At 39.1% G+C, this 27,508-nt stretch overlaps 2 protein-coding genes across 2 annotated transcripts in view; both read left to right on the top strand.

Annotated features, from left to right (window-relative positions):
- Positions 1-1,198: 1,198 nt before the first annotated feature.
- On the top strand, positions 1,199-24,593 carry LOC103456513 (axin-1-like). Its single transcript, XM_008396153.3, has 13 exons — positions 1,199-1,412; positions 3,571-4,249; positions 7,867-8,060; positions 9,890-10,036; positions 10,634-10,768; positions 10,895-10,991; positions 11,336-11,473; positions 14,154-14,544; positions 16,597-16,771; positions 16,856-17,041; positions 18,315-18,614; positions 18,698-18,847; positions 19,563-24,593. Exons 2-13 carry the CDS (start codon positions 3,638-3,640, stop codon positions 19,687-19,689), a joined length of 2,652 nt encoding a protein of 883 aa, XP_008394375.2. The 5' UTR covers positions 1,199-1,412; positions 3,571-3,637; the 3' UTR covers positions 19,690-24,593.
- Positions 24,594-25,085: 492 nt separating this feature from the next.
- gtf3c1 (general transcription factor IIIC subunit 1) overlaps positions 25,086-27,508 on the top strand; it is a 32,686-nt gene continuing 30,263 nt past the window's right edge. Inside the window, exons 1-3 of the mRNA XM_081616998.1 lie at positions 25,086-25,773; positions 26,575-26,787; positions 27,094-27,270. Coding sequence (XP_081473124.1) covers positions 25,553-25,773; positions 26,575-26,787; positions 27,094-27,270 — 611 coding nt within the window. The 5' untranslated portion in view covers positions 25,086-25,552. The remainder of the gene's footprint in view (positions 25,774-26,574; positions 26,788-27,093; positions 27,271-27,508) is intronic.

The following is a 27,508-nucleotide window of genomic DNA, read 5'->3' as shown; positions in this document are numbered from 1 at the left end:
TTAATGCCTGGTTTTAAAATTAGTTAACTGAACTTGTAGCCATCATTTTGTGCCCATGTGGCTGGACACCACATGGCACGATCAAACCCAATCGAACCATTATACCTACGATTTCTGTCGGCTAATGTGTCTCTCAGGTTTAGAAAATGGGCCAACAACTTGTGTAATGTGAGCTGGACATTACACTAAGGAAATGAGGAAGGGAGGGTCAGGAGAGCACCAGAGCTGAGCCTTTTTTCATTCATTGTCATCAATAGAAAGAAAAAAAGGCAGGAAGAGACGATAAAGCCGATAATTAAAATGAAGTTGATAGGTTTAATTTATCGTGCGATTAATTGATTTATCGTTTATCGCAACAGGCCTAATCATGGAGCAAGTTGGAGGGTGTGAGTAGTGCACACTCTTGATTGACAGCTTTAAGACCCTCCTCTTGGTTGTGATTGGCTTTTTCTTACTGAGTATAGTGTATTTCTGCAGTTAGCACTGGGAGAAGACAGTGAAGTTTGACTTTTTTCACAGAATGTGTCTCATACTATATACCAGGGGTGGGCAACTCCAGGCCTCAAGGGCTGGTCTCCTGCAACTTTTAGATGTTTCTCTACTTCAACACACCTGAGTCAAATAATGAGGTCGTTAGCAGGACTCTGGAGAACTTGACTGCACTAGGAGGTGCATGTTGGACCAGGGTGATATCTAAGAGTTGCAGGACACCGGCCCTCGAGGACCTGGATTGCCCACACCTGCTATTTACTATAGCGACAGTTTTAACAACTATTTTTTTAAAAAGTTTTTTAAAATAAATGTTACATATGGCAGCTTTAAAATATTTGAGTAGAGCAATCTTTAAATACATAAGATTACAAGATTATGTAAGCGGGTGGTTGCTATAGCATAATATTTCTGAAAGAAAGTGTAAAAAAAAGTACACTTTTATTACAATAAAATATATTTTTTAATCAGATTTTTTAAATGCACATTTTACGGGGGATGCTGTAAGGGATGGGCATATCTGTGCAATTGAGTTGCATTAGCACAATAAAGAAGGGATATAATTTCTTACTCTGTATGTATGTTTTAGTTATAAAACTCAGTTTTAAGTCATTACTTTTACTTAAAAAAAAAAAAGTCATAATAGTAGAGTTGGTATTTTTTGCAGGTTCAGTTCTTGACATCGCTCGGCTTCCTGCAGTCCCTGTGAACGTACTTAACAGTTGGCGTGCTCGCACGTACTCCGTCCCTCTCTGTATTATTGCTCTGAAACTAACCACCATGGGGAGTTGAGGGCAAGGCGACGGGATATTTTTGTTAATGCTTTATTAACTGAAATCGATCCACATGCCGCGTTTTGGAGCACCGTGTTCAGGCCAGTATCCCCAATGCAGCGGACCACGGGGAACGGGCTTTCAGAGACGGTAGGACGGATACTTTTAAGGGGAAAACACGGGACGTTAACGCACCTAGCTTCGGAAGCTAACAAACTAGCTAAGAAGCGAAGCTAGCTGCTTCTGCCGCCGCTGCTGCAGCTGCTGGAGTGGAAAGCGTGCCGTCGCTTTCTTGTTTCTTTTGATGTTACATCAGCCGGTTTATGTCGGGCGAATTCATTAGGAAAGTTGGTGTTGCTTTCGCAGGAGTTTTCTCTAAGTGTATAAATTACGCTTGTGTTGAAAGTGTTGTTGCATGCAGGCCCGTCTTGTGTGGCTGTGGAGTTTGTTGCTGTACCCATCCCCCAACCGTCTTTTGCAGGCCAACATGAATGAGATTCTCACTTCAAAGCTCTGGCATCGCTGGTGGCATTGCTACGAGGCTAACTAGCTGTCTTAGCTTCTTAACACTAGTTGATTGTTTGAGAAATGTCGTTTAACTTTCCAAAGAGTGAGCTACACCGGCTCTTAGCACTGCTCGGCGAGATTAATGGTAAACAGACAGCAAGAATTTAGCAGTAAACCTCTGCTTTGAAATTTGCATACACTGTTCTCAGTTGTATTTGGTCCCTCGGGAGCTTTGCTTTCAAGTCGCAAAACTTATAGTTGCTGGCTAGCTTATGGGACGAATTAGCCGAGCAACATTTTAGTACTTAAACTGCTGTTTTGTATTCAGTCTAATTTTGAGTGTTAGTTTTTTCTACTCTATAACTAGATGTGATAAGATTTTGAAAATCATTGTCCGCCACTAGAAATGGTTGTATTTGATAGAGCACTACAAGCAGCTGTTAGCTTTTTTTTCCCAGTTGCATGGCAATTTGTTCCCTCTCATTTGAAGAGCAATAAAATATAAATTCTGTCAAAGTTCATATGTGTAGATGAAAGAGGACAACTGAAATGTTCAATTCGGTTTTCGTCAAATTAACTTGCAATAGTCATTTTATTAAGTCAAGGTATTGTTTGCAGAATGTAATATGAAACAAAAATACATTTGGCTTCATCATTAACAGGATGGTAAAAAAGAACAGGTTGGTTGTCTTCTGAATATGCTTAACCTGCATTAAAGCATCAAATTATCAACCGCTAACCACTACAGCACATAAAAAAGGTTGCTTTTAGGGGATGATGCAGTGTCACTTTCAAAATCACAAATCAAGTGAATCACAAACGGCAGCACTTGGATACTAACGAGCAAGACTTGTGGGTTTTTAAATTCAAAATTGTGTTTTATGTTCTGCAGCTTACTTTAAAATAAAAGCAAAGTGGTGACCTTTTATTAAATAGTTAAAAAAAAAAAATTGCCTTCATTTCATTTGTTTGCGTTATTATTGCTGGGAAACATTTAGCATTTGGCTGTCTCTCGTCATGCAGTGTAACCAGAGATGCCATCATATATTTTACATGTTACATTATGTAGGTCATATTTTATGTATGGAGATTGCTTACTGTGTACCAGGCTTTAGAAATTCAAGATAAAACCAGAAATCGATTTAGGCCGGTAAAAGTCTGATCTGTATTTAAAACCTAAGAGTTTTGTGTATTAACCTGAATCAGTTTACAGGTTAGACTCAAATCAGACTGTCACTATTTGCTGCTTGGATACTGGCATGATATTGCTTTTGGATGAAATTTATTGAGCGTGTTGCATGTTTTAAAAGCGAAATAAACCTGGCAGAGTGGCCATGTTTTCTTTTTACGTGACAACCAAATTTTACTGGGGTCAAAAGGAGCTTGAGTTGGTGTACTTTGAAAGTTGCAGATTATTTTGTCGCTTTTCAGATTAATCCTACTCACTTTCAGGACAATAAAGTATGTTTCCATCAGATTTGAAAGTTTTTATTTTGTAGATGGAAAGAAGGGGGAAAAGAAAAAGTAGACTACGAATGAAAATCTGTGTCTTTTGTCTCGTCTCGAGGATTGGAAACGAATCCGACCTGCTGAAGCTAATAAAAAGTGTTTTCTACAATGGCTCTGCCAGGTTGTAAAATAATAAATCCAGCAGCTGTGTGATCTGATAGCAACCTCTCTAACGCAGGCGGTCTGACTCATGTGGGCTGTGATGGATCAGTTAGTCATTCCTATATTTTTACAAGTTTACGTTTGTTGTGCCGAGTCATACTGCTAAAGCTGTCTCCGTTTTCCTTCCCAGGGTGAATTGTTTTCCAGCAAACTCACTGCTACAGAGGAAGGTCTGACCTCCTTCTGCAACCAGAGACATGAGCGTTGTCAGAGATTTACATGGGGTCGGGTACAGGGGCGGCGGAGGCGTCGTGGCCTCTCTGAACGGCCCTGCGCACTTCACTGAAGATGCCCCCCGGCCTCCCGTTCCCGGCGAGGAGGGCACTGACTTGGACCCGCCGGTCCAGTCAGGCAACAGCCGTCCGGGCGGCCTGTCCCAAACCCAGGGATACCCCTCTTCTAAAATGGGAGACCCGTCGAGTCACATGCCCTCCTCCTCGTCGTCCGCAACCCCACGCCGACCCGACCTGGACCTGGGCTACGAGCCGGAGGGCTCGGCGTCTCCGACTCCGCCGTACCTGAAGTGGGCCGAGTCGCTTCACTCGCTCCTGGACGACCAGGATGGCACCAACCTGTTCCGGAGCTTCCTATGTCAGGAAGGGTGCGAAGACCTGGTCGATTTCTGGTTCGCGTGCTCGGGCTTCCGGCAGACCAGCCAGGACAAGAGAGCCAAGTTGGCCAAGGTCATCTACAGGAAGTACATTGTGGATGGGAGCGGCATCGTCTCCAGGACGATCAAAGCCGCCACGAAGAGCTTCATCAGAGACTGCGTGGGAAAGCCACATCTAGACCCCGCCATGTTTGAACAGGTGATTAAAACACTGCATGCAATGTGGGTATTATTATAGAAAATGGATGGTGTTGTGTGAAATCAACTTTTTTGAGCTTTACATCTTCTTACAATGTTATTCCCTAAACAAAGACATATCTGGAGTATGTGTCACAAGCAACAACTTTAATTTGTTCAGTCTCTGCAATTAGGAGTAAAACAGCCAGTGAAAAATGAATAATAAAGAAACTGACAAAAGCAATAGGTAAAAAAAACAAACTGCAACAACTTTGTTTCAAATTGTTCAGAAAGTGCAACTAGTCAGAAATTATAAATTTAATGTAAAATAAGTAATATAGCATGACTTCGCTCAGAGCACAAAACATGGAGTTAAACTTAATAGATCTGCCCTTCTGGATTTGGCACATTGTCACTGATAGTCGATCTAGATTTTTTTCCCCAATATAGATATTGGTGTGTCTATTGGAGGGTCGCCCTCACTTTTCAGGCTTCTGGGGTCCTCTCTCTCTGTGTGTGTGTGTGTGTGGGGGTGTGTGTGTGTGTGTGTGTCTCAGTACAGTTTCCCTCCTCTCATTGGTCAGCTTTGTTCTGCACTTTCTAAACAAACTCGAGGATAAAGTGTCTGGTTCAGTGACTAATTAGGCAGGGTGTGCAACTGTTTAGAAGTTTTGGAAGACCACGCTCTGCAAATTTTAGCACTTTGACAAAATTGCAGTGCATGAGGAGGGACAAAAAAATTACAATTTGTTTGAAATTACTACTGAATTTACTTTACGAAGCCAGTCAGATTCCTGTGCTACATTTCATTCTGAACAAATGAGAATCTGGACCCGTGTATGACTGGTGAATTTGTCTTTGCTTCAACTTCATTCTGACCATATTTTTCATCCACAACTTGCTGAACACTTTAACTTAGAGTTATAAGAATTTTTATAATATGTCTTGATGCTTTACAGTGTGCATGTTTCTTCTGCTTTAATTTAACCTTATTTTAGGTTTAGGCATCCAATAAAAGCCATTAGACTGGATTAAAAAAATCCAGCATAAAGCTGTATTCATTTTTTCTTTATTTTTAGATTACTTGTAAAATTACTTGACATATTAACTATAAAGAAACTATTTTAGACTAATCCAATATGCTTAGCCCACATAAAAAAGACATGCAGGTATAAACTAAGTATGAGCACATCTCAGTATGTCAGTAAGTATTGTACTAAATATACAATCTTTAGTGCTTGCATTCACAAAATAGAAAAACATTAATGTCTTGTTCCTGTTAAACCAAATCTGAGTTTTCTGTCACCGCCCGTTTGTAAAACCTTCAGTTTCTCGCCGTTGACGCACATAATCGGATGAAGTTACTGTTGGCGGCTTCACAGCTAATTCAGATAATCAAACATTTCCGCACAAAGTTTTCATCCCCCCACATAACCTTAGTATCATTCATCTCAGGCTCAGCCTATCTACAAAGGATGGAAATCACCTGAAGGTACTCTGGTTTGATGTTGGATATGATCTTATCTCTGGGTTATCTTGGTCACAAGTTAAAGTGTTGAAATTATGCTTGAATTACCAGCCCTGTTGCTTACCTTACAGCTGTGAATGCTTTTACAAGGCTGGACTTTCAGCACCACAAATGGTGCTTTTCTGTCTCATTAGGTTTCACTTTGACAGACTGGGTCTCCTTAGTTTGATTTTAGTAAATAATCCAAAAACTGCCTTAGTAGTACACCAAGTTGTTTCTTACCATTATTAGGTGTCGCACATGTTTTGTTTTTAAAGGGCCAGTATTATGTAAAATCAATTCTTCTGATCTTTACATCATGTTATGATGTTGTTCCATAATCAAAAACATACCTGGAGTGTTGCCTTGATTTTTTTTTTTTCATGCATGTTTGAGAAATCCTTTAATCTCCATGTGCAAAACACCTGGGTGGACCTAGCTCCGCCTCCGAAGACGAAGCTCCTCTGAGCTGCAGTTTCCAAACTTCCAACTCTCACAGCACCCCTCCTCTGCAGCCCATTCACTCAACTACTTCAGACTAGCCAGCAGCAATTAGCAAACACCTGGGAGAACTGTGCATATAGTAAGCTCATTATAGCAGCTACTTCTTTCTGCAACGCTGGTAAAAATGTTAAAGGGTTAATAGAGGAGCCATGTTGTGATGACCTCCTGAAGGTGGAGTGTCAGAGCAGGAGCTTCTTAAAGAGACAGAGGTCCAATTTCAAGGGATTGTATTACAAAGTAAAATTTGAAGTTATGTTTGACAGCATTTTATAACAACTGAAGGTAACATGGTTACTTGACTGTGCTATAAAATTACACTGTGGCTGGAAAATACATAACGGCCCTGTAAGACACTAAAATGAGCAAAAATCAGCTTTTGTTCTTTCACTACAGATGTGTGTAAAATAGCAACGGCTTGCTTGTTATGAATGATGCAACCTTTTATAGGGACATTGCTTTCAGAAGAAAGAAAAGCAGGACTCTGTGAAGCTTTCGTTATGGCTCACTTGTCAAACGTTCTATTCTTGTCTTGACAATTTTGTACACACCATTACAGCCAAGGGATTAGTTTGAATGAAGCTTTTGGAAATCATGTTTGTAAAAACAACAAACCATTGAACAAACAGTGGGAGAACTCGGATTTCAGGCTGTAGAATATTTAGACTATTTTCCCCCTGTATTGATTAAACATTATTATAATTGTTATTAACTAAAATGTCCTCCAGCCTCACTGCTAAAACTATGCGAGTTCAGTCAAATACTTCACTGCTTGTTTTCCCGTTTTCACTAATCAAGCAGATGTTTTTTTTTTTTTTTTTTTTTTTTTTTTTTACTAAAGCCTGTTTTATACAATTTTAAAAATTCATACAAAATGCAAGAAAACAATTCAATTCCTTTTTATTAAATGCAAACATAAGACATTTTTTAGTTTGTATGCCCCAGTTATCAATTAATCTATTAATAAATTAGTTGCCAATAATCAATTAATCATGACTAATGCAAATTGTGTAAAATGTGTACTTAAATTATTTTAAAAAAAAAGCAAAGACAAAACAAAAGTACAGAGAGATGAATCGTTCTGTAACTATTATATGACAAGTTTTTTTTAAATTTATTTTTTAATTTTAGCTCTATGGGGAGACTACCAAGTTATTTTTAAAACCATTAGAACAAAGCTGTTGTGGCACTCTGCTAGAAACGGACAGCGCAACAATTTAATTAAATTTTCCGTTCTATGTGAACACACCGACTTGTCCTTTCTCAAGGATCTGAAAATGAATAGAAATAAGCCAATATGCAAGAAAGACGAGATGATTAATCATCAAAACCTTTTAAGTCACTTAGAGAAAACTCATATTTCTAAAGTAAAATATACCAAAATGTGAGACGAGTCATGACTTTTGATTTGTATTATAAATCTTTTTATTACATAAACATCCTGAAACATTGTCTTGTTTTCCCTAATCTCAGACACAATTGTGAACAAATTGAAGTTTTGCTTGTATTAGACAGCTGGATCGTGATTCATATAAGCCACTTTGAAAGACTGGACCGATTTTTAAACGGTACAATGGTACAAAATCGTCATGATCTTGGATAAAAACAACAACAAAAAACTTCTGTTCCAGGCTCAGACAGAGATCCAGGCCATGATGGAGGAGAACACCTACCCTCTGTTCCTTAAATCTGACCTTTACCTGGAGTACACCCGGACGGGAGGAGAGAGCCCCAAGCCCAATCCCAGCGATCAGAGTCCCTCATCGGGCCCGGCCAAGCCGCCGCCCGGCTATCTGCCGACTCTAGCTGAGGATGTGGAGTGGAGGTGAGACAAACTTTTCATCACCATTCAAATCCTCGGCGTTTGGCTTTTGTTGTCAGGTTCTTTGAAAGTGCATATTCCAAAACAATGCACGATTTGTCACATCTTTTAGCGTTTCTGAAAAGTGTGGTGTGCACATTCTCCCCCACCGTGCCGAGGTACTGCTTTAGAAATTTGACCCGTGTAGTAATGGTTGTTGATGCAGATGGAGACTTTTTTTTACTTTGTAATCTGGGTAAAATTATTACAGACATAAAGTTCTCACAATGGAAAATATTAAGGACAATACAAAGTATAATTTTTTTTTATAATCAAGCTTTTCTAATAAGTAGAACATCGTCCATCCAGAGACTTTGCTGCTCCCAAATGAGCTCTTATCTAATTTATTTAGCTTGGCTAAGTAAAGCAAGCGTTGGATACAAGCATTTCATATCGGTTGATATCCATAATTATTGATTAGTTTTTGTTTTAAATGTCAAACTGGCGTCGTGACACCAGTTTGTCACGACGCCAAACTGGTGTCGTGTTGTGACATTTCCTGTTTCATCCAGAGGTTTCTCTCCACGCCATTTTTTTTTATTTTCAAGCAGTTCAGGCGAAACCTGAAACTGTTGGTGCACAAGGTGCTCAACAGATTGTTGCTAGGTAACCAAATAGAGAGTGAGTTGGTTGATGCCACCAACCCAGCTTAGCTCATCGTGAGAGGCCTTTTTCTGCCTACATCTCCAAGAATGCTGTTCGGTTCTGGATCGGAGTTCAGTGAAATGATTGAACATTCTATCAGATGTATTATCTATTGATACTGATCACATGTCTATTGCAATATATTTTATTGATTTATTGTCCAGCCTTAGGCTGCATCTAGAAAAGCAAATGGCCCAAAACTCTGCTGTGTGACAGAGGAATTATATCTTGCTAACTACTATAAATACTTTAAAACTTGAAATATTCACTGCAAGTATTTCATTTAAGTAGAGATAGAAACATATGTAACAAATAAATGCATTTTAACTCATGCCTTCAATCTGTTGCTGTGCTTTTATCTTCATTTGACACACCTGCAGTTTGTTTTCCATACAACTTACCGATTGTTACTTAATACCTTGCAATGCAGCCACTATGATTAGTTAAATCTCCCTTTACATCTGTAACTTGACAGATTATCACACATTTATGTAAACATTCTGGCGACATTTTGAAAACGGACAAATGATGCCTCTTGGCAACTATGGATGAATTTTAATTTTTGCCTAAAAATAGCGCTTAGCACAGCACACGTGTGTCAACAGCGTAGCAGTTAGCAGAAGCATTGTTTTCATGCAACACAAATAACCTTTCTGCCTTACCACAGTGTGCCGAATAGTTGAATTGTTTAATACGGTATTTTTAACAAGGCGTTGAGTCAGATAATTTACCTCGAAGATTTTTAGTAATTGAAGTACCCAAATTATTTGAGGAATCTTTTCAACCCTAATTCATACAGTTTTATTTTTTTCCAAAGTCCTTTACATGAAGAACAAAGTAACAGGAAAAAGCGCTGATACAACTAAATGACTAACTAAACTTCTCGGTTTTAAGGTCTTTATTTAAACAAAAAAAGAGTTGGGTTGGATACCAATTATTTTCCTTCTGCATTAAAATGATGAGCTTATTTTATTGATCTTGGTCTGTCATGACAAAATAAAAAAATCCCAATATTGTGGATATAATGTTTCAAGAAGTACTGATACACCTGTATTTAGCACTGTAGTTGAAACTGAAATTTACTCACACACACACTTTACCACTTGGGGAAAGTTTGCCTTTTTGAATGCGTTTCCTTTATGTTTTAGAGGTGGAGTTCGAGAGGAAGAGGAAGAGAAAGATGAAGAAGATTGCGGCGACACACCAGTGAGTAGGCTGACCCAAAGCCTGCTCATGCAAACGGCACCGCAGAGGGCCTCACCCAACAGGAGGAGGCAGGACAGCAGGGAGTACAGGTGTGTGCTGCTGTGACCTAATTAGCAGGAGTATAATAGCAGTAGCTTAAAGTTTGATGCCATAATCCGTTTTGTTATTCAGGCAAAGCTGAGGGCGGTATAGAAGGTTTCAGTTGTGTTGCTTTAGCTTAAAGAAAATGCTTGGTACAGCTCGTTTCTGTTATGCAACTTCACATAATCCATTTAATAAGTCAAATTGAACCCTTAAAGAAGTGTGAACAAATGAAACAAAGGTCAGACTAATTTAATGTGTATTTTAAAGCTGCAGTATGTAACTTTTATAAATATAATTTTTTGTTTTGTTTTTACATTTGTTGAAACTGTCACTATGTCGTGACAGTATGGTATGAGAAAAATGTGTGGAGAAAAAAAAATCGAGCTCCTCTGCCTTATCCCAGTGCTAACTAGAAACAACCAATCAGAGCCAGGAGGCAGGTCTTATTGCTGTCAATCACCCACCCTCCGTGTGGTCCTGCTCACATATTTAGCACATTTTTCAAATTTTAAAAAATAAAAGTAACAAATCTGCATCCCTAATCTGTATAAAAGTTCTGCATTAATGTCAACATCCTGATTTTTGTTCCCGTCTTCCCTCAGACCTTGGAGAGAGCCGGTAAACCCATACTACGCAAACATGGGCTACGCCCGGGCCCCAGTAACCAGCGCCAACGACAGTGAGCAGCAGAGCATGTCAAGCGACGCAGATACAATGTCCTTGACCGACAGCAGTGTGTAAGCAGTTAATCTTCACTTCATTCACACCTTTTATCCACTTAAAAGCATCAAGGCCCGTTTGATCAGGAGAGTAAAGTTTGTGTTTTTAAGTTTCCTGTTTTTTTTTTTTTTGTGTGTTACCAGAGATGGTATTCCTCCATACAGATATCGGAAGCAGCATCGGAAAGAGATGCATGAAAGTGCCAAAGCCAATGGCCGTGTGCCCCTACCTCATATACCTGTGAGTGTATTTGTTTTGTCTTTTAGCTAGAAATGTAAATATATGTGGCAAATTAGACACCTAAATCCTCTCCAGGAGTAAATTCTGTGGATTTTCTTTGTCCTGAGAAGATACAGGTCAAATATATGTATCAAGGTGCCTACAGTTGTGATTTCAAAGCTGATGTTTTTTTTTCTTTTCTACCGTTCCTACTATTTAATGTCACTTAAATGTGATGCAGTGACCAAGTTTGGTTTGGCTGTATCTATCAGAGTAATGCAGTTCTTTTTTTCACGTTAACATTCTTACTCGGGTAGCAGAATGTAATTTTTAAAATGTGACCTGTTTGTATGTTTTCCTCGAAGCGCACGTATCACATACCAAAGGACATCCATGTAAAGCCGGAGATGTTTGCGGCAGAGCTCATCAACAGGCTGGAGGCTGTTCTCAGAGAACGAGATGCCCAGGAAAGGCTTGAAGAAAGGTTGAAGAGAGTACGACTGGTGAGTGTTCAGATTGGAAGGGCTGACGAGGTCTACGTTGGAGGAAGCATGCATTATTGAAGTTGCAAGAATTACCAGGAATGAGTTTTACCTTGGAGTTTCTTCTCTAGGTTACATTATGTGTGCAAGTGTTGGGTAATTCATCTAATGTATTCCATGTTTCAAGAAATTGTTCAACTTTCAGTATCTCCACCTGTCAAGGACAATATCATAACTATTAGGTCTGAATTTCCATAGCAACCACTTCACATCTGCATCTAGTTTTACTGGTGGCCCAGTTTCGCTTAGAAATTTTTGCAGCAAGCAGGTGAGGTGAGAGTAGGCCTGTCACGATAACAAATTTTGCTGAGCGATTGTCTAAAAAATTATCGCAATAAACGATAATATTGTTTCAAGACCTTTTGATACTGATTTAATGGAAATGATGTAATAATGCATGTGTTTTTCTGCCATAGATAGACTTTATTTTCAAAAGAACACATAACACTGGAACTAATAAACTAAACAAACAAAACAACCAAAAACAAAAATAAAATGGATTCTCAGTCTCCATTAACAAAAAACGTACTTGAATAAAAAGTAAACAACATAAAGCCAAAGTGGAAATAAATACTGCATTCAACCAAAAGAGTGCAGATTATGAAGTCTGTATTGGCCTTCAGTAATCACTAGATTTAAATAGAGAAGATGGGCACACCTAATGTAGTAGGTTGTAGGTTGACTAAGTTAGTCGAACATGTATGTAGAAAATAAACCGCAACAATCCTTCTTTCAAATTGTTCAGAAAGTGTAATTAGGAATTCTAAATATAATTTCAAATAAGTGACAAAGCATGACTTCACTCACAGCACAAAACATAGATTTCGACTCAATAGATCTGCCATTATAAATCAGGCACATTGTCACAATTTCTGGACATTGAAAATCTAGATTTGTTTTATCTGGACTGAATTTGACATTATTATTATGATATTAACTAGTATTAATGAGGTAGTGATACCGATGCGGTATCGTTATGTTGGACCGATCCGCCCACCTGCAGCAGAAAGACTCATGGAGACGTCAGGATTTAAGTTTTGCATTTCTATTCATGTAAAGGTCCTTCTAAAAAAATTAGCATATTGTGAATGATAAAGTTCATTATTTTCCATAATGTAATGATAAAAATTAAACTGTCATATATTTTAGATTCATTACACACCAGCTAAAATATTTCAGGTCTTTTATTGTTTTAATACTGATGATTTTGGCATAGAGCTCATGAAAACCCAAAATCCCTGTCTCAAAGAATTAGCATATTTCATCCGACCAATAAAGGAAATATGTTTTAATACCAAAAAAGTTAACCATCAAATAATAATAATGTTCAGTTATGCACTCAATACTTGGTCAGGAATCCTTTTGCAGCCTTCAATGCGGCGTGGCATGGAGGCAATCAGCCTGTGGCTCTGCTGAGGTGTTATGGAGCCCAGGATGCTTCGATGACCTTAAACTCATCCAGAGTTTTGGGTCTTGCGTCTCTCAACTTTCTCTTCACAATATCCCACAGATTCTCTATGGGGTTCAGGTCAGGAGAGTTGGCAGGCCAATTGAGCACAATAACACCATGGTCGGTGGTTTTGGCACTGTGAGCAGGTCGGGCTGAAAAATGAAATCTTCATCTCCATAAAGCTTTTCAGCAGATGGAAGCATGAAGTGCTCCAAAACCTCCTGATAGCTGCTGCATTGACCTGCCCTTGATAAAACACAGTGGATCAACACCAGCAGCTGACATGGCTCCCCAGACCATCACTGACTGGGTACTTGACACTGGACTTTTGGCATTTCCTTCTCCCCAGTCTTCCTCCAGATTCTGGCACCTTGATTTCCGAATGACATGCAAAATTAGCTTTCATCCGAAAAAAGTACTTTGGACCACTGAGCAACAGTTCAGTGCTGCTTCTCTGTAGCTCGGGTCAGGCGCTTCTGCCGCTGTTTCTTGTTCAAAAGTGGCTTGACCTTTGCCCTGGGGAATGTAGCCCATTTCCTGCACACACCTGTGCACGGTGGCTCTGGATGTTTCTACTCCAGACTCAGTCCACTGCTTCCGCAGGTCCCCCAAGGTCTGGAATTGGTCCTTCTCCACAATCTTTCTCAGGGTCTGGTCACCTCTTCTCGTTGTGCAGCGTTTTCTGTCACACTTTTTCCTTCCCACTGAGGTGCCTTGATACAGCACTCTGGGAACAGCCTATTCGTTCAGAAATTTCTTTGTCTAATCCTATTGCTTGAGGGTGTCAATGATGGCCTTCTGGACAGCAGTCTTACCCATGATTGCGGTTTTGAGTAATGAACCAGGCTGGGAGTTTTTAAAAGCCTCAGAAATCTTTTGCAGGTGTTTAGAGTTACTTTGTTGATTCAGATGATTAGGTTAACTGCTCGTTCTGAGAACCTTTTCATGATATGCTAGTTTTTTGAGACAGGGATTTTGGGTTTTCATGAGCTGTATGCCAAAATCATCAGTATTAAAATGATAAAAGACCTGAAATATTTCAGTTGGTGTGCAATGAATCTAAAATATGAGTTTAATTTTTATCATTACATTATGGAAAATAATGAACTTTATCACAATATGCTAATTTTTTGAGAAGGACCTGTATGTACACATGACCAAATATTGAGTTCTGCTCTCCATTCCCAACAGGAAGAAGAGGGCGACGACGCCGATGTCTCCATGACGACCTCCATGTCTTCTCACAGCATACCACTTCCCATCCCCTCGTCGTTTCCACCTCTGTACGGGGCCCGTTATTCAGAGACCACTGCGAACACGGGAACAGCCACCACGTACGGCGGCCTGGTCGCCATGGAGGACCCTCACGAAGACGACCCCGAATCCATTTTGGACGAACATGTGCAGCGGGTGATGAAGACGCCGGGCTGCCAGTCACCGGGGGCAACCAACAGCAGCTTAGGCGGTGGAGGGCGGCACACTCCGCCCAAATCGTCGCGCTCACCCGACGGAGGGATAGGGCCTCCACACTACCCCTCACACAGAGGAGGGGGGCAGAGTCTTCCGACCGTAGGGGCTAAAGGTAGACCACTCAGGGTTCCTATACTTTATCCATTTTGTTCTGTAGAAAGTGTTGCTCTTCTGTGTCTGCTTTGATTATGTATTTATTTGTTTATTTCAGTCGTTTATAGTTTTAAAATGAACATTTATATCCAAATCATTGGATTCCCCAGTGCATTGCAACATGCTAGTAACCCTACTGACGGCATTTAAGCTAACCATAGCATTTTGGCTAATTTTAGCTCGCACTCGGTATTTCCATACTGAGTGAAGTAAGTCACTGTTGGTCAACATGCTAATGATAAACCACATACTGCCAAGTAGTGTTGTTCCCCTATATGCTAGCGATAGCCCTCAGGCTAACATTAGCCTTACAGCTAAAATAAGCATTTTGGTAAATATTTTTATGTATATGCTACATTTAGCAGCTAGCTACATTTAGCATACTGAATAGTGTAAGTCAGTGCAAGTCCCTACGCTAGTGATACCCCAAATGCTACTGACAACATTTAAGCTAACCTTAGTGTAAGACTTTGTACTTATCTGGTTAAGTCACCTGTAACAAAGGAATCAGTGACTTTGAATCTTTACAATTAGCGCATCAGAACTAGGTTCAACTCAGGAGGAACGAGGGAAACGATGTGTTGAATAAACACATTTATTACACATTTTGACAATAATGAAACAACAAAATAGTCAATGTTTTCTTTTAGTAGTCCTAAGTCAAGTCAGTCAAGTTCAAAAGTCTTTCCCTTCATTTGTTTTCAGTTCAGTTTTCAGATCTGAATGTTATATGGTAGCTACCCGGGTAGTGTTAATATGTGCAATCCCACCGATCAAGTGGAACAGAAGAAGGTTCTTCTTTGACGTCGTAGTAGACACAATGTCAATCTGCTCTTTTGGATCCTGGCTCGCCGTTCTTCACGCGATGTCTCTCAACACAAAAAAAAACCAACCTGCATATAGCAGAACTGTATTTTACTATAGTGTGATATACCATTCTAAATCACTTCAGTGAAAGTCTATCTTTCACTCCATGTAGATACAATGATTTCCAGCTGCGATAACCAATTTTGTCGTTTAGCTCAACAAAACATCACAACCTAATATTCACTGAATTGACATCTTTTTCTAGCATTCTTCAATCCCGTACAGTGGAATAAATAACTCACTGCCACTAGATACTTCATCAGTATCAGTATTCCAAAGAAAAAAAGGCGCAATATTAGCAGAATAGCCTTTCTGAGTTAGCCGTAAGCATTGCTAATTCACATACAAAATATAATGTAGAGAACATGCATTCTTCCGATTATCTTCAATCGGAGATAATCGGAAACGAGTATCTTCGATTGTTTTTGTTTTCTTTCAACATTGAACTATAAAATGAAATTACAATATAACTTTTAATACATAACGGCAAAATATTAGCTTGTGGCTAATCAATAGCTAACAAAGCTAATTGCAGCACAGAACTCACCGGAGATTCGCATCAAGAAAACAAATAAATGTAATATCAAAAACAAAGTTCTTCCGGGTCCGGGTACACAGGAATCAAAAATCAACCATCGATGAAACTAATAATTGAAAAATATTAAAAATAAAACATAGTTTTGTCAATAAAATGACCACAAAACATTTTTCCCGTTTCTTCTTCTGGTTATTCTAGTCTATATTCTTCAGCATATCAATGTAGTTTTAGACTACTTGAAACCGTTTACTGCCACCTATCGGCAATGTAGTGTATTACAGGCTATAATTCATATTTGTTAAATTAACACGGGTTACATTAGCATTTTAGTACATACACTGTTTCATAGTGAATAGAGTAAGTCCATGTTAGCCAACATGCCACTGATACAGCACCCACTATTGACTATATTTTAGTTCAGAATCAGAATGCTGGGTTCTGACTGACATGCACCCTTGGCAGGCCCCTATTACATTTATTCAGAATTTTTCTGGTTTTAAATTGTTACTTTAGTTTCTTTTTCCCTAGTTATCAAATCCATTTGAGGAACAGCCTTGTGTTGTGGCTAAAAGCACATCATTGAACCTTTCCCTGATTTATTTCCAGGCATTTACCACCATAAGCAGGTTTACCACCACAGAGGAAGAGATGGACAAGAGGAGACGGGAGGTCGGCCTCCGCCCAACCTGCTGTGGAACGGAGACCAAGCCAACCAGTACGCGGGCCGGAGAAACTACGCAGACGGAGCTGGAGCCAGCACCCTCGAGGGCATGGGCTACGGGTATGCATGCGCGTCTGCTCTCTAGTAAAATACTGTCTCTTATTTGTTCAGTTGACCTCCAAATGGCTTATTACGTTTTTGCAGTAGCAAAGGCAGCACAATGTCACGGCGGGGCTTTAAGAAGACTGAAACATCGAGCAAAGCTGATGAGAGCGGGCGTGGACTGGAAACCCAGGGCTATCCAGGAACTCAGGTGGAGGATCTGGAGAGGAACCAGAAGATTCTGCAATGGATGATGGACGGAGACAGACAAAGGAAGAGTTCTCATGGGTGAGGAAAACCTTGCATTTACTATAGATTATTATTTCATGTCAGTTTTAATGTTCTATTGCTATGTGGTAAGTCCTTATATTCATTCATCTGTGGTGCTTGAGTTATTAGAAGGTTCGTTCAGATGTTTGAAATTTAATTTCAAGTTTTGGAAAGTGCTTTTTTTTCTGTCTAAAGTCCTTGAAAGCGCTTGATGTTCAAACTGCACAGTTTTGTAGTAAAGTGTAATCTATTGTTCCATTAAAAGCCTTGAAACCAGATATTTTTATACACATGGACATTTTTCCTCATTGTCTGAAGTTGAATCAGACTAAACTTCTCATTTTTTTGCTCAGTTATAATGTCCAAAATTCTTTCTATTTACTAAATGCTAGAAAACGTAAAAACATTCTTGGAGATATTTTTGGGTCTTTTTTCGTAAATTGTGTCTAAACATTTAATTTGGGGAGGAAGGTCATTTACCACAAAACTGTTTGGATTGTTTCAATGTAATGAATATTTATTATTTCTAATGGCTCAGTCACTTACTAATTTGAGTAATTTGGGTTAGTTTTATATTATAGATCAATCAAATTTTATTTGTATAGCACATTTCAGCAGCAAGGCATTTCAAAGTGCTTTATATAATAAAAAAAAAAAACGGCATGTGACATTGAATAAACGGTAAGAAAGAGAAACATTTTGGAAAAAAAAGATTAAAAAAGATAAAAACGTTAAAACCCGCACCCCTTTTAGGACTTCAGTTAACCGCTGGGACTTAAGTCAAAAAGGCCATTTGACAAGGACTCCAACCTCTAGGTTTTTAGTTGAAACGCCGTCAACTGGGACTTTAACCCTCTGGGCTTCTTTCCTAAGGACTTTTAGTCAAAACGCTGTTTGACAAGGACTCTAAACCTCCAGAGTCCTTGATTTTAAACAACATTATTAAAATTGGAGGATTTTCTGTTAAACTAGTGTTTTGTCGCTTTATTTTTTACATTAAGTTGTCCCTGCTGTAGATGTTGCAATTACAAGACATTATTAATAACAGTACTAAATGATGTCATAAGGCAGTGAATTAAAATGTTCTTTCCTTTTTTTAGTTCATTTTTATTGTTTTTATCTCAATTGTGGTGCTGGAAAAGGTTAAAAACGTAACCTTAAAAACCTTGAAAATCCTTGAGACGTACCTGAATATTACTGTGGGGAATGCTCCCAGTTACCATCTCGCTCGGCTCTCTTCGCCTCCCTGCAAGATCTGAACCTGTTTCTCTATCCTCTCCCTCATGCTCAGCGGCAGCACCAGCAGCTCCAGGAGAACGGGAACCAGCACCGAGTCGCCGCGCCCGACCTCCGTGGAGCGACCTGGAGCCGTGCACCCATGGGTTTCCGCCCAGCTGCGCAACAACTCCTCCTCGGTGTCCACGGCGATCCCCGGCTCGTCGTCCACTCAGGTCCAGCCTTCGCACCCGTTCATCCAGGACCCAGCCATGCCGCCCAACCCCGCCCCCAACCCGCTCACGCAGCTCGAGGAGGCGAGGCGGAGGCTGGAGGAGGAGCGGAGGAGGGCAGCTCTACTGCAGGCAAAGCAGAAGTACGACTTGTCTTTTTGTGTTAACTTTAGGTTTTCCGTCATTTCAAACGTTTGACAGAGATCGTCCCCACTCTTTCCGTTAGACACAAGTCTGGGAAGCGGCAGGTGTGTGAGAACATGACCGTGGCATACTACTTCTGTGGAGAGCCCATCCCGTACCGGACATCAGTGAAGGGCCGCGTGGTGACTCTGGGCCAGTTTAAAGAGCTGCTTACCAAAAAGGGCCACTACAGGTGAGAACACACAGCGTACACACTCCACTTCAAACGTATTCATACTTCTGAAGCTTTATTGAAAAAGTCTTTAATAAATGAACATACAAATCTTAGCCTGGTGGCCCGCCAGGCTTATAATACACTGGGGGAAACCCTGGAAATGGTAGTTTTCAAATTGTTCTTCAGATATCTGAAATGTGTGGGATTTATTTTTATTCAGCAATTTTTATGCTAATATTCCTAAATAAAGCCCAGTTTTGCACATTTCTTGTTTCTACGTAATCCAACTTTATGGAATTTTAATGGTAGCACAAACACAGATTTGCAAAAAACACACACTACATGTGAGGGATATACTGTATTTCCCCTACTAAATCGCCCCGGAGTGTAATGGTTCGATCTGTGCTACCTCGTCATATTTTCCTACCGTAGCCAGTAGGAGGCAGTGGAGACATCTGCAGTAATTCTGGGTGATGGACTGCTCAGAGGAAATATGAGGCACTACAGACCGAAACTGAACTTGTTGGCCTACATAAAAATAATTAAAAAAAAAAAGAAAAATATGATATAAACTGGTACTGGTCAAAGTTTTGTGCTACCTTGTGTTGGTTTTTCATAGGAAACTCCAAGAAAATGTAAGGATGTTGGCTGTTGAAAAAGTTTCAGCCTTACAATAGGCTTGCATTTTGTTGCAGTATGTTGAGAACAACGGACTTTCTCCTCTGATTTTCAGGTTCTACTTTAAGAAGGTGAGCGACGAGTTCGACTGTGGAGTTGTGTTCGAGGAGGTCCGTGACGACGACGCCATCCTGCCCATCTTTGAGGAGAAGATTGTCGGGAAGGTGGAGAAGGTTGACTGAAATTCTGGGAAAAGGAAAAGGAACAGATGACTTTCGAAACGAGGAGACGCAACACCTGCAAGAAATCGGAACGTTGGCAAGTAGAAGGATGGACGAGCGACGTCTCCGAACGACGTAGAACGGAAGATGGGAGTTCACGGATAAACAAATTCCTGCCTGGATTAAAAAAAATAAATAAATTGGGTCAGATAATGCTGGAATGGAGAAAAGAACAAAAATATTTTCCTTCTGTTCTTTACAGATCAACAAGGAGAGCTATATATTAAAAAAATGTTGATGGAAAAGGGGCAAGGGGACTTCTGGAAGAAAAAAAGAGAGGATGAAAGTTGTCTTCCACTTCTGCTCTAAAGGAGGAGCGCTTGTCCTCTGCAGACCATTACAATGCTGCTACATTACCACGGAAACGCTTCAGTCGGTGCTCAGGACGGCAGCTCGCCGTCTTCGTTTTTCGTCAGCTGGGGACCGGTGGGGGGGGGGGACAGAAACAAACAATCTGAACGTTTTCACTTAGCTTCTCGTGTTTTTTTTTTTCTTTTTTTTTTCTTTTGCCTTGGTAGCCTCAGAACAGAGTCGTACTCACCGCCGCGCTGCCCAACGCGTTCCACACTGATCTCTCACATCCTACCTTTCAGACGACAGTTCTCCGCCTAACTTGTTTACCAAAGCTACATATTGTTTTTGATAGGACAAGTATTCTAGCTACTTGTTATCATTTCATTTGATTTGTATATGAACAAAGGCAGGTACTATTGCTTATTTACTGCATTTTTGTTTTGTCATATCTCACTTTATATAGTATTATTGTGTATGTTTTGAAAATCACGTCGAAGCAGCGGTGGAGTTTCTCGTCACTAAATCATAAAAGTGCCCCTCGTTTCCGTCGTTTCGATGGGATTCGTCTTCTCTTAAATGTTTTTTTTTTTTTTTATCTAGCTTTTTTGTTCTCCTCCACTATAATATTTCTAAAAATTCCCACTTTTCAAAAGCACCTCTTCATGTTTTCCACATCTGCCCCCGTGCTAGTCTCGTGTGTGTCGCAGCGGAAGCTGAGGAAACATGCGGGGTGGGTACACATCACTGTGTTTACAGGACTTTAAATTAAGCTAATGTAGAAATTGCCTTTTTTATGTTCTCCTCTTTGTTGAAATCCTCAGCAGTAGGTTTATCCCGGGTGCCTGCCTCGTCGGTGCCGTTATGCTCTTCAAAAAAAACGGAAGCAAATTCTCAATCACATCCGCGCCTTTATCCGTCTTGTATGTGAACTCTGCCAAAGAACACGTGTCCCACAAGCTGACGTGTGTCTAAGAATCATTTTTATCGTAACGAACTGAAGGGAATGTTGCTCCAGTAGATTTGCCAATCTAAAACAAATGCCCATCTTGACAATTCATTTTAAATAGAGATGCGCTGATCCGTTTTGTGATCCATTTCGACCTGTTTTTTATTTTTTTTATTTTTTTTTTAGAAATCCTCTTTGCCAAAGTTGATTTTATTTCAGCCGATTCTGATTTCTCTTTACAAAGTTTAATTACCAGCAGGCAAAATATGTTTTAATTTTTTTTCTTCTAGCCATGAGCTGTCACTAATCAATTTTGTTAGGAGTGGAGGTGATGTCACACTGTGTGTGTGTGTGTGTGTGAGCAAATAGTCACAAAAAAGGGTCTTTACTATTTAAAGCAAACACAAAACAATCACAGGAGACATTTTAAGATATTTTTTCTTAAAGATTAGCATGTTTACAACAACAAGAATATTTATCGTTTACACCGGGTGTCTGGAGCTCCAGAGCCACTTGTGACCCTTTAAATCATCCATAATGTTGTCCAAAATATTAAGGAAGTGAGTGAGCAATTTTTTTAAAGGAAATAAAAAAAGAAATGGTAGCTTGGTAAATGGTAGTTATGTTTTTCCTAGGTGATAAAGCTTCTTCCTTTTGTCAAGAAATTCTGTTTAGCTAGGTTAATTGCAGAAATGGCTGACAGATGTGAATGTTGCTGACCACTGGCCCCTTTACCTAAACCAGAGGAGGGGTTCTTACCAAACTGGTCTAAATAATGAACTGTGCCAATTCCTGCTTATCACCAGTGTTTTGAGCTGCCACCTCAGCAAACATCAGTAAACTGGCTCAACTTTAACTTTAGATTTTTGGTGCTCAAATTTTGCTTTTTAGCACCAAAAAGCTAAAAAAAATTACCTACCCACCAGTTTAATGAAACTACCAACTAGTCAAAACCTGAGTGCCAATTTAGTTTTGTTTCACCTAATTTAACACAAGAAAACACTAGAAGTGTCAAACTTCAACATTAACAAGTTGGATTAGCACTGGAATAGCACAAACTTTCTCTTTTTTTCCCCTTCTTGCTTAAACACAGTCAATCTTTTAATGTCACCAGCTTTTCTAAATTCTGGTCTAAAAGTTGTCTCTGTTTGGCTGCTGGTGCAGGTCAGAGGTCAGCAGATTGGGATTTAGAAACCTGAACAAGCACAAGCTTTGTTTAATTATGTGTGAGTGATGATATGACATCAGTTTGAGATGATGTGATTTCTGTACTTAAATTGTGTCCATGAACAAAACTTTGAGGGAGAATCTAACTTCTACTGGTCAAGACGTTTAAAGACTGCTCTAGGAACTGAAACTGGTTCTTTTATAAAAACAAGCAAACAAAAAAAACGGCCAATCAGATTTCTAAAAGGCTCCTGATGTTTCCGGCTAATTTTATTGAGAGGTTGGAACCTCAAAAAGAGAAAAAATAAATAATCTGATATATTTAGCTGCTGAAATATCACTCCCCATATACAGTATAAATGAAGCACAGATGTTTTACCCTTTTATGAGCCAAGATGCTTTCCTTTCTGAATAGCCACCTGTTGTGCTTCGATCATTTTAAAGACCTTATTAATAATAGAAATGGTTAACTGTGAGCCTTCCTCGCTTTCTAGCAACTTCCTCCTTAAAGAACACTGCAAAAAACAACATAATTTTACCAAGTATTTTTGATCTAGTTTCTAGTGCAAATATTTTTGTACAGAACTGTCTGATTATTTCACTTATATCATGGGGATTAAAATGTCTTGCTATAAGTGAAATAATCTGACAGTGGAACCAGTAAACTTTTATTAATTTTAAAGAATAATTTACTTAAAACAAGCTATCTTTTGCTGAAAAGTTGTTAGTTCTTTATTCAAGCATAATAAGAAACTTGTGCTATAAACTAGACCAAAAATACTGCATAAGATTTAGTGTTTTTTTTTGCAGTGAGTGTTGCTATGACATTGGTAGCACTTTGAAATGGTGCGTTCTTTGACTGAAAATAATAGAAAAGATCAGGTTGAATGTCAGGCACAGTTGAGCTGAAAACTGGTTAATTTCTTTTGCCGTGTGTGCGCGTGCGTGTGTGTTTCAGTGCATCTCTTGTTTGCAATCTGCAGATTTTATAATTTACAAGTCTGCCATTTTGTCTTTCTGAGAGTTAGATGACAGTATGTACAACTCTCCAATCTGAAACGGCACACCCGAAGCCAAAGCAGCTGTTAGTTTAAAGGACAGAATAAAAACGCAGGAGCGCTGTTAGCTGGATATTTATTCAGGATTAATTAAGCTGGGTTTGCACATTTTTAAAAAAATTTAATTTAATTTTTTTGAGTAATTATTTTACTCATTCTTGATCTCATTGGATCTACAACTAAAATAGTCAGTGACACTCTAATCTAAAAATGGATCAACTTGGAAAAGTGGCAGAAAAATCAACTTTAATCTGGGTCTGGAACAATTTTGAGCTTCTTAGATGAAAGTTAAAAGGGAAATTGTTACATTTTTTTTAAACCAGACCGTTGCTGTTATTATTTTAATCTGTTGACCTACTGTAGGTTTTGGTTCATGTTTATTTTACAGACAAAATTGGCATAAAATCTCGTCGTCTAGCCGTTGCTGAGGAAATGAACACATTTTAAATTCCCCTGTCCTTCTAGCAGTTTCCATCAGTGCCACAACAAATTTTTGTACAGCTGGTTCACTGAAACACCAGGTATCTGAGCTGAATGTATATTTTTTTTTATTATTTTGTCTCTAGCCCATTTCCTGTAAGGAATCCTCCCAAGTGATCATATCATATCATGTCTGTCTCCAGTACTGATCTCATGCTGTTGCGGACGTATCGCGCTTTTCCCCATGCTGGTAGATAATTGAATGTTCCCGTCAGAAACGCGGGTTCTGTCGGCTTGTCGAGAACGTCGTCACACCCGGGTTGAAAATCTGAAAAACTCGCCCTTAAAATCCCTTATGCCTTCAGATGAAAAATGAAAAATTTTAGATATGTATTTGTTTATAAGAAGAAAAAAAATTAATCACTGAGCATGTTGTTTATAAGGAATGTTTTTGATTGAATTTAAATCTATTTTTATTGTTTTTGTGCAGACTGCTTTGGCCCTCTGACATCTTGTTTTGACTTTAGCGATGGACAGTCATGACTTTATTTTTTATTTTTAATAAAATGATTAAAACTCCTTCATCTGCAGCGTTGGGGATTGTGAAGCTCAGTGCCTTTTATTATGTATTCTTAACCAGTCTATAATTTTAATATAAAATTTAGTCATAAGTCACTCCCGGTGTGTTTTTTTATTTTTTAATTTTTTTTCTTCAAAGCCACAGTGTTGCTCTGTCTCCCTTCTGTTCAGATCGACCCTGTGCTGTAAATATGTACATTATCATTTCATACGTGTTGTCAGACCTGCACCGCATTGTCCATGGTGTTTGTTTTTTTTGGTTTTATTTTTTTTGTTTTGTTTTATTTTTGTTTTATTTTTTTGTTTTATTTTTATTTTTTTTCCAATGCCAAGATGTCCCTGTGCTGGTTTCACTTGTACATTTCTTAAAAAGGTACTTCATAATAAAGATGTTGAATAAACCTTTTTTGTCTCTATTTCAAAATCACAACTTTTCCATGTGGAAAGTGGAATAAGAAGCAATATATTTACTCCTGCTGAAGGTGAATTCTTCAACTAAACAATCCTCTCTCATTAAGATCAGCGCTACCGGTTTAATACTCCGTGTACATCACATCAAATATACACATGCTTTTGGAAAGTTTATTTTAATTAAAAATTTATTTCATAGTACTTAAAATGGAATCATATTTAGGCATTTACAATACGTGTTCTAATAAGGCTTGTTTTTGTATTATAAGTACCTTTTGAAAATAATCTATAAACGGGTAATGAGCATACTTTTCTTTAAGCTCACATTTCTGTGGTCTTTGGATCTGATATTATATTCCAATTTTAAATGCTTTTCTTAGCTGTAAGCAGAGAATCAGAATTAACAGAAATTAATGCTTGAAAGCATCGGTCTGTATAATCAATTTATTTTACTTGAGTTACTGAAACAAATGATTTGGGCCTGTTGAATGTAATTCTAGAGAATAATTGGACGAGGATATGTAAAATTGAAAAATAGAATAGTTACACCATGACTAAATAAATAGTTACAATATGAAAGAAAAAAAGCGTGTAAGACCAGCAAAATCCTAGAGGTGGCCTCCACACTGCTAGGCTTCGTGAAACAGCTGCTTTTCCAAAAGTGTCCTTGAGCGCCGCCTTGAGGAGAGGTTTATTCATGCATACGCACGACGTAAGGTCAAAGTTGAAATATGATGTACACAAACATTAACTAGTTGGAGTCAGTGCTCTGGTTGCTATAGTTGCGGTAGCGTATTATCAAGCATACTTTTATGGAAAAAAAAAAGTTTTCTTGAGAAACAGCAAGACATAAGAAGCTGAGTCCAACGGAAGCGAACTGTATATGTTCAACAATTCGGCTCGATTCGGTTTGCTAGCGTAGCTTGTAGCATGCAGGGCTAGCTCAGCTATGGATGCGCTCAGCATCGTTGTGGATGAAGTGGCTTTGGAGGGACTGGACGGAATAACCCTCCCGTCTCTTTGGATACGTCTGGAGGACAGAGATCCAAAGTTTCCCTTGAAGCTAGACGACTGTACCAAGGGTTTCATCTGGAGGTCTCTTGTTAACAACGCCGACCTGAGCTTCCACGAGCTGCCCGAGGAGAGGGAGGACATCGAGTTGTTTGACAGGTGCTCGCGCGACCCTCCCTGTTGCCAGTTTATTCAAAACTGAACTTTTAACATTTTCTCTGTTTAACTCGTACAAAGCCAGGGTTCAATATCACCACTTACTCCCGTAAAAGTCAAACGTTTTATTTAACTTTATACAATAGAATTTGTCATGGTCCAAGAAAGCACAATGAAATTTAAAATGTAATCTCTTCCTCACTTTAGGGGTAGTGATATGTAACAGATATCTTTAGTATTTAACGCATAACTTTAATTAAGACCAAACATGAAGCCTGTTTTTTATATAGGGTTTGCACAACGCCCACCGAAAAAGAAAACATATGGAGTCTGTACTATAATCAAGTTTTTGCAGTTCAGTTACTTAAATTAGACATGGACAGAACTGTAAAAGGTAAGAAAAGGTAGAAAAAGGTCATTCTTTTAAACAGTTTTCTTTTCAGTCAGGTTCTACAGTTTGTTAGGGACTGGAATAACACTTGTTAACTGCATATTCATATGTATAATTAGACTTATGTGAGTATTTGGTTTATGAATGTATAAATTGCAGGATGATTCCAATTTTCAAGACAAAACCTTCAACATGACACATTTTCTCACATTTTCTTGCTAAAACTGTATTAGTTCCATCTACCTGGAAATCAATTTATGCAGTAAAAAGCATCCATACGAAATGATGTCATCACCATCATGTTCCACTACATGGTGTTTTATGCTTTTCTTCATATATTGTATTATTAAAAGTTTAAGTCTAACATGAACTTTGAAGTTTTCCCTTTGATAGCCTGGATTTTTTTGTTTCAGGTTTAAGGACATCGACCCAGAGACGGGCTGTGAAACACAGAAACAGAAATTCTCTCTTGACAGAAGAGACGTTTATCCTCTTCATGTCATTCCCGAGAATCAGGATGGAATACAAGGCTCGTGTGTCTTCTTCAAAGAGAGGAAGAACGTCACAAAGCAAATCCGCTCCAAGTCCTTTGCTCTTCTGGTTAACCTGGAGGAGGCTCAGGAAAGGTTGGTGTGTTTTAATAGTAATTCATGATATGAGGAGGAAATTGTCAGGGAATCTGGCTGCTCATAGTGAGCCTGGTTCAGCTGGAGGTCTCTTTTTGTTAAAGCGGAGAGGTTCCTTTCCACTGTTACCACATGCTTACTTAGACTGGGTTCCTGCACAGTCAATGATTCAATAAGCTTGCCTGGGCTTCCTTACATCAACAACTGTTTACCAATGAGCTTTCAACCTGTTTGGCACTAAAACTTTGGTCAAATTGGAAAGTATTCACTTAAAGCTGAATACATTTCTCTTATTTTACCCTCTAGATATGGACGAAAGCTCGTGGTTGTGGCTTCCCAGGATCTGCGCTTCCGAACTTTGATCGGGAGCAACAACGATCCCGAGTCAAAAATTAGCAACGACTCGTACTGCGTGCTTGAGAGAGTTGGCCGTGGTCGTTGGCAAGGAGAGCTACAGAGCGATCTGCATGGGAGTCTGTTCAAGTAGGAGACACGTGATATGTCCTTTGCTTCAGTCTGCTGTTACAGTTGCTGCGTTTCCATTACAAATGTGGCGCAAATCTTTGTTTTCTGCTAATGTCGGAAAAAGATAATTTCACAATTGCGGTGTTTTCATTAAGAAATAAAATGATTAAGTTTGTTCATACGAGGAGTTATTGAACATTATGGCAGCGACAGATGTAAACAGTTACATGATATATATTTCTAATTCAGCCATGAC

This window comes from Poecilia reticulata, chromosome 1, assembly GCF_904066995.2.
Source record: "Poecilia reticulata chromosome 1, P_reticulata-male-v2, whole genome shotgun sequence".
In the NCBI taxonomy this organism is placed as follows: Eukaryota; Metazoa; Chordata; class Actinopteri; order Cyprinodontiformes; family Poeciliidae; genus Poecilia; species Poecilia reticulata.
The sequence above is the reverse complement of the archived record's forward strand: the minus strand, read 5'-3'. Positions and strand labels throughout refer to the sequence as shown.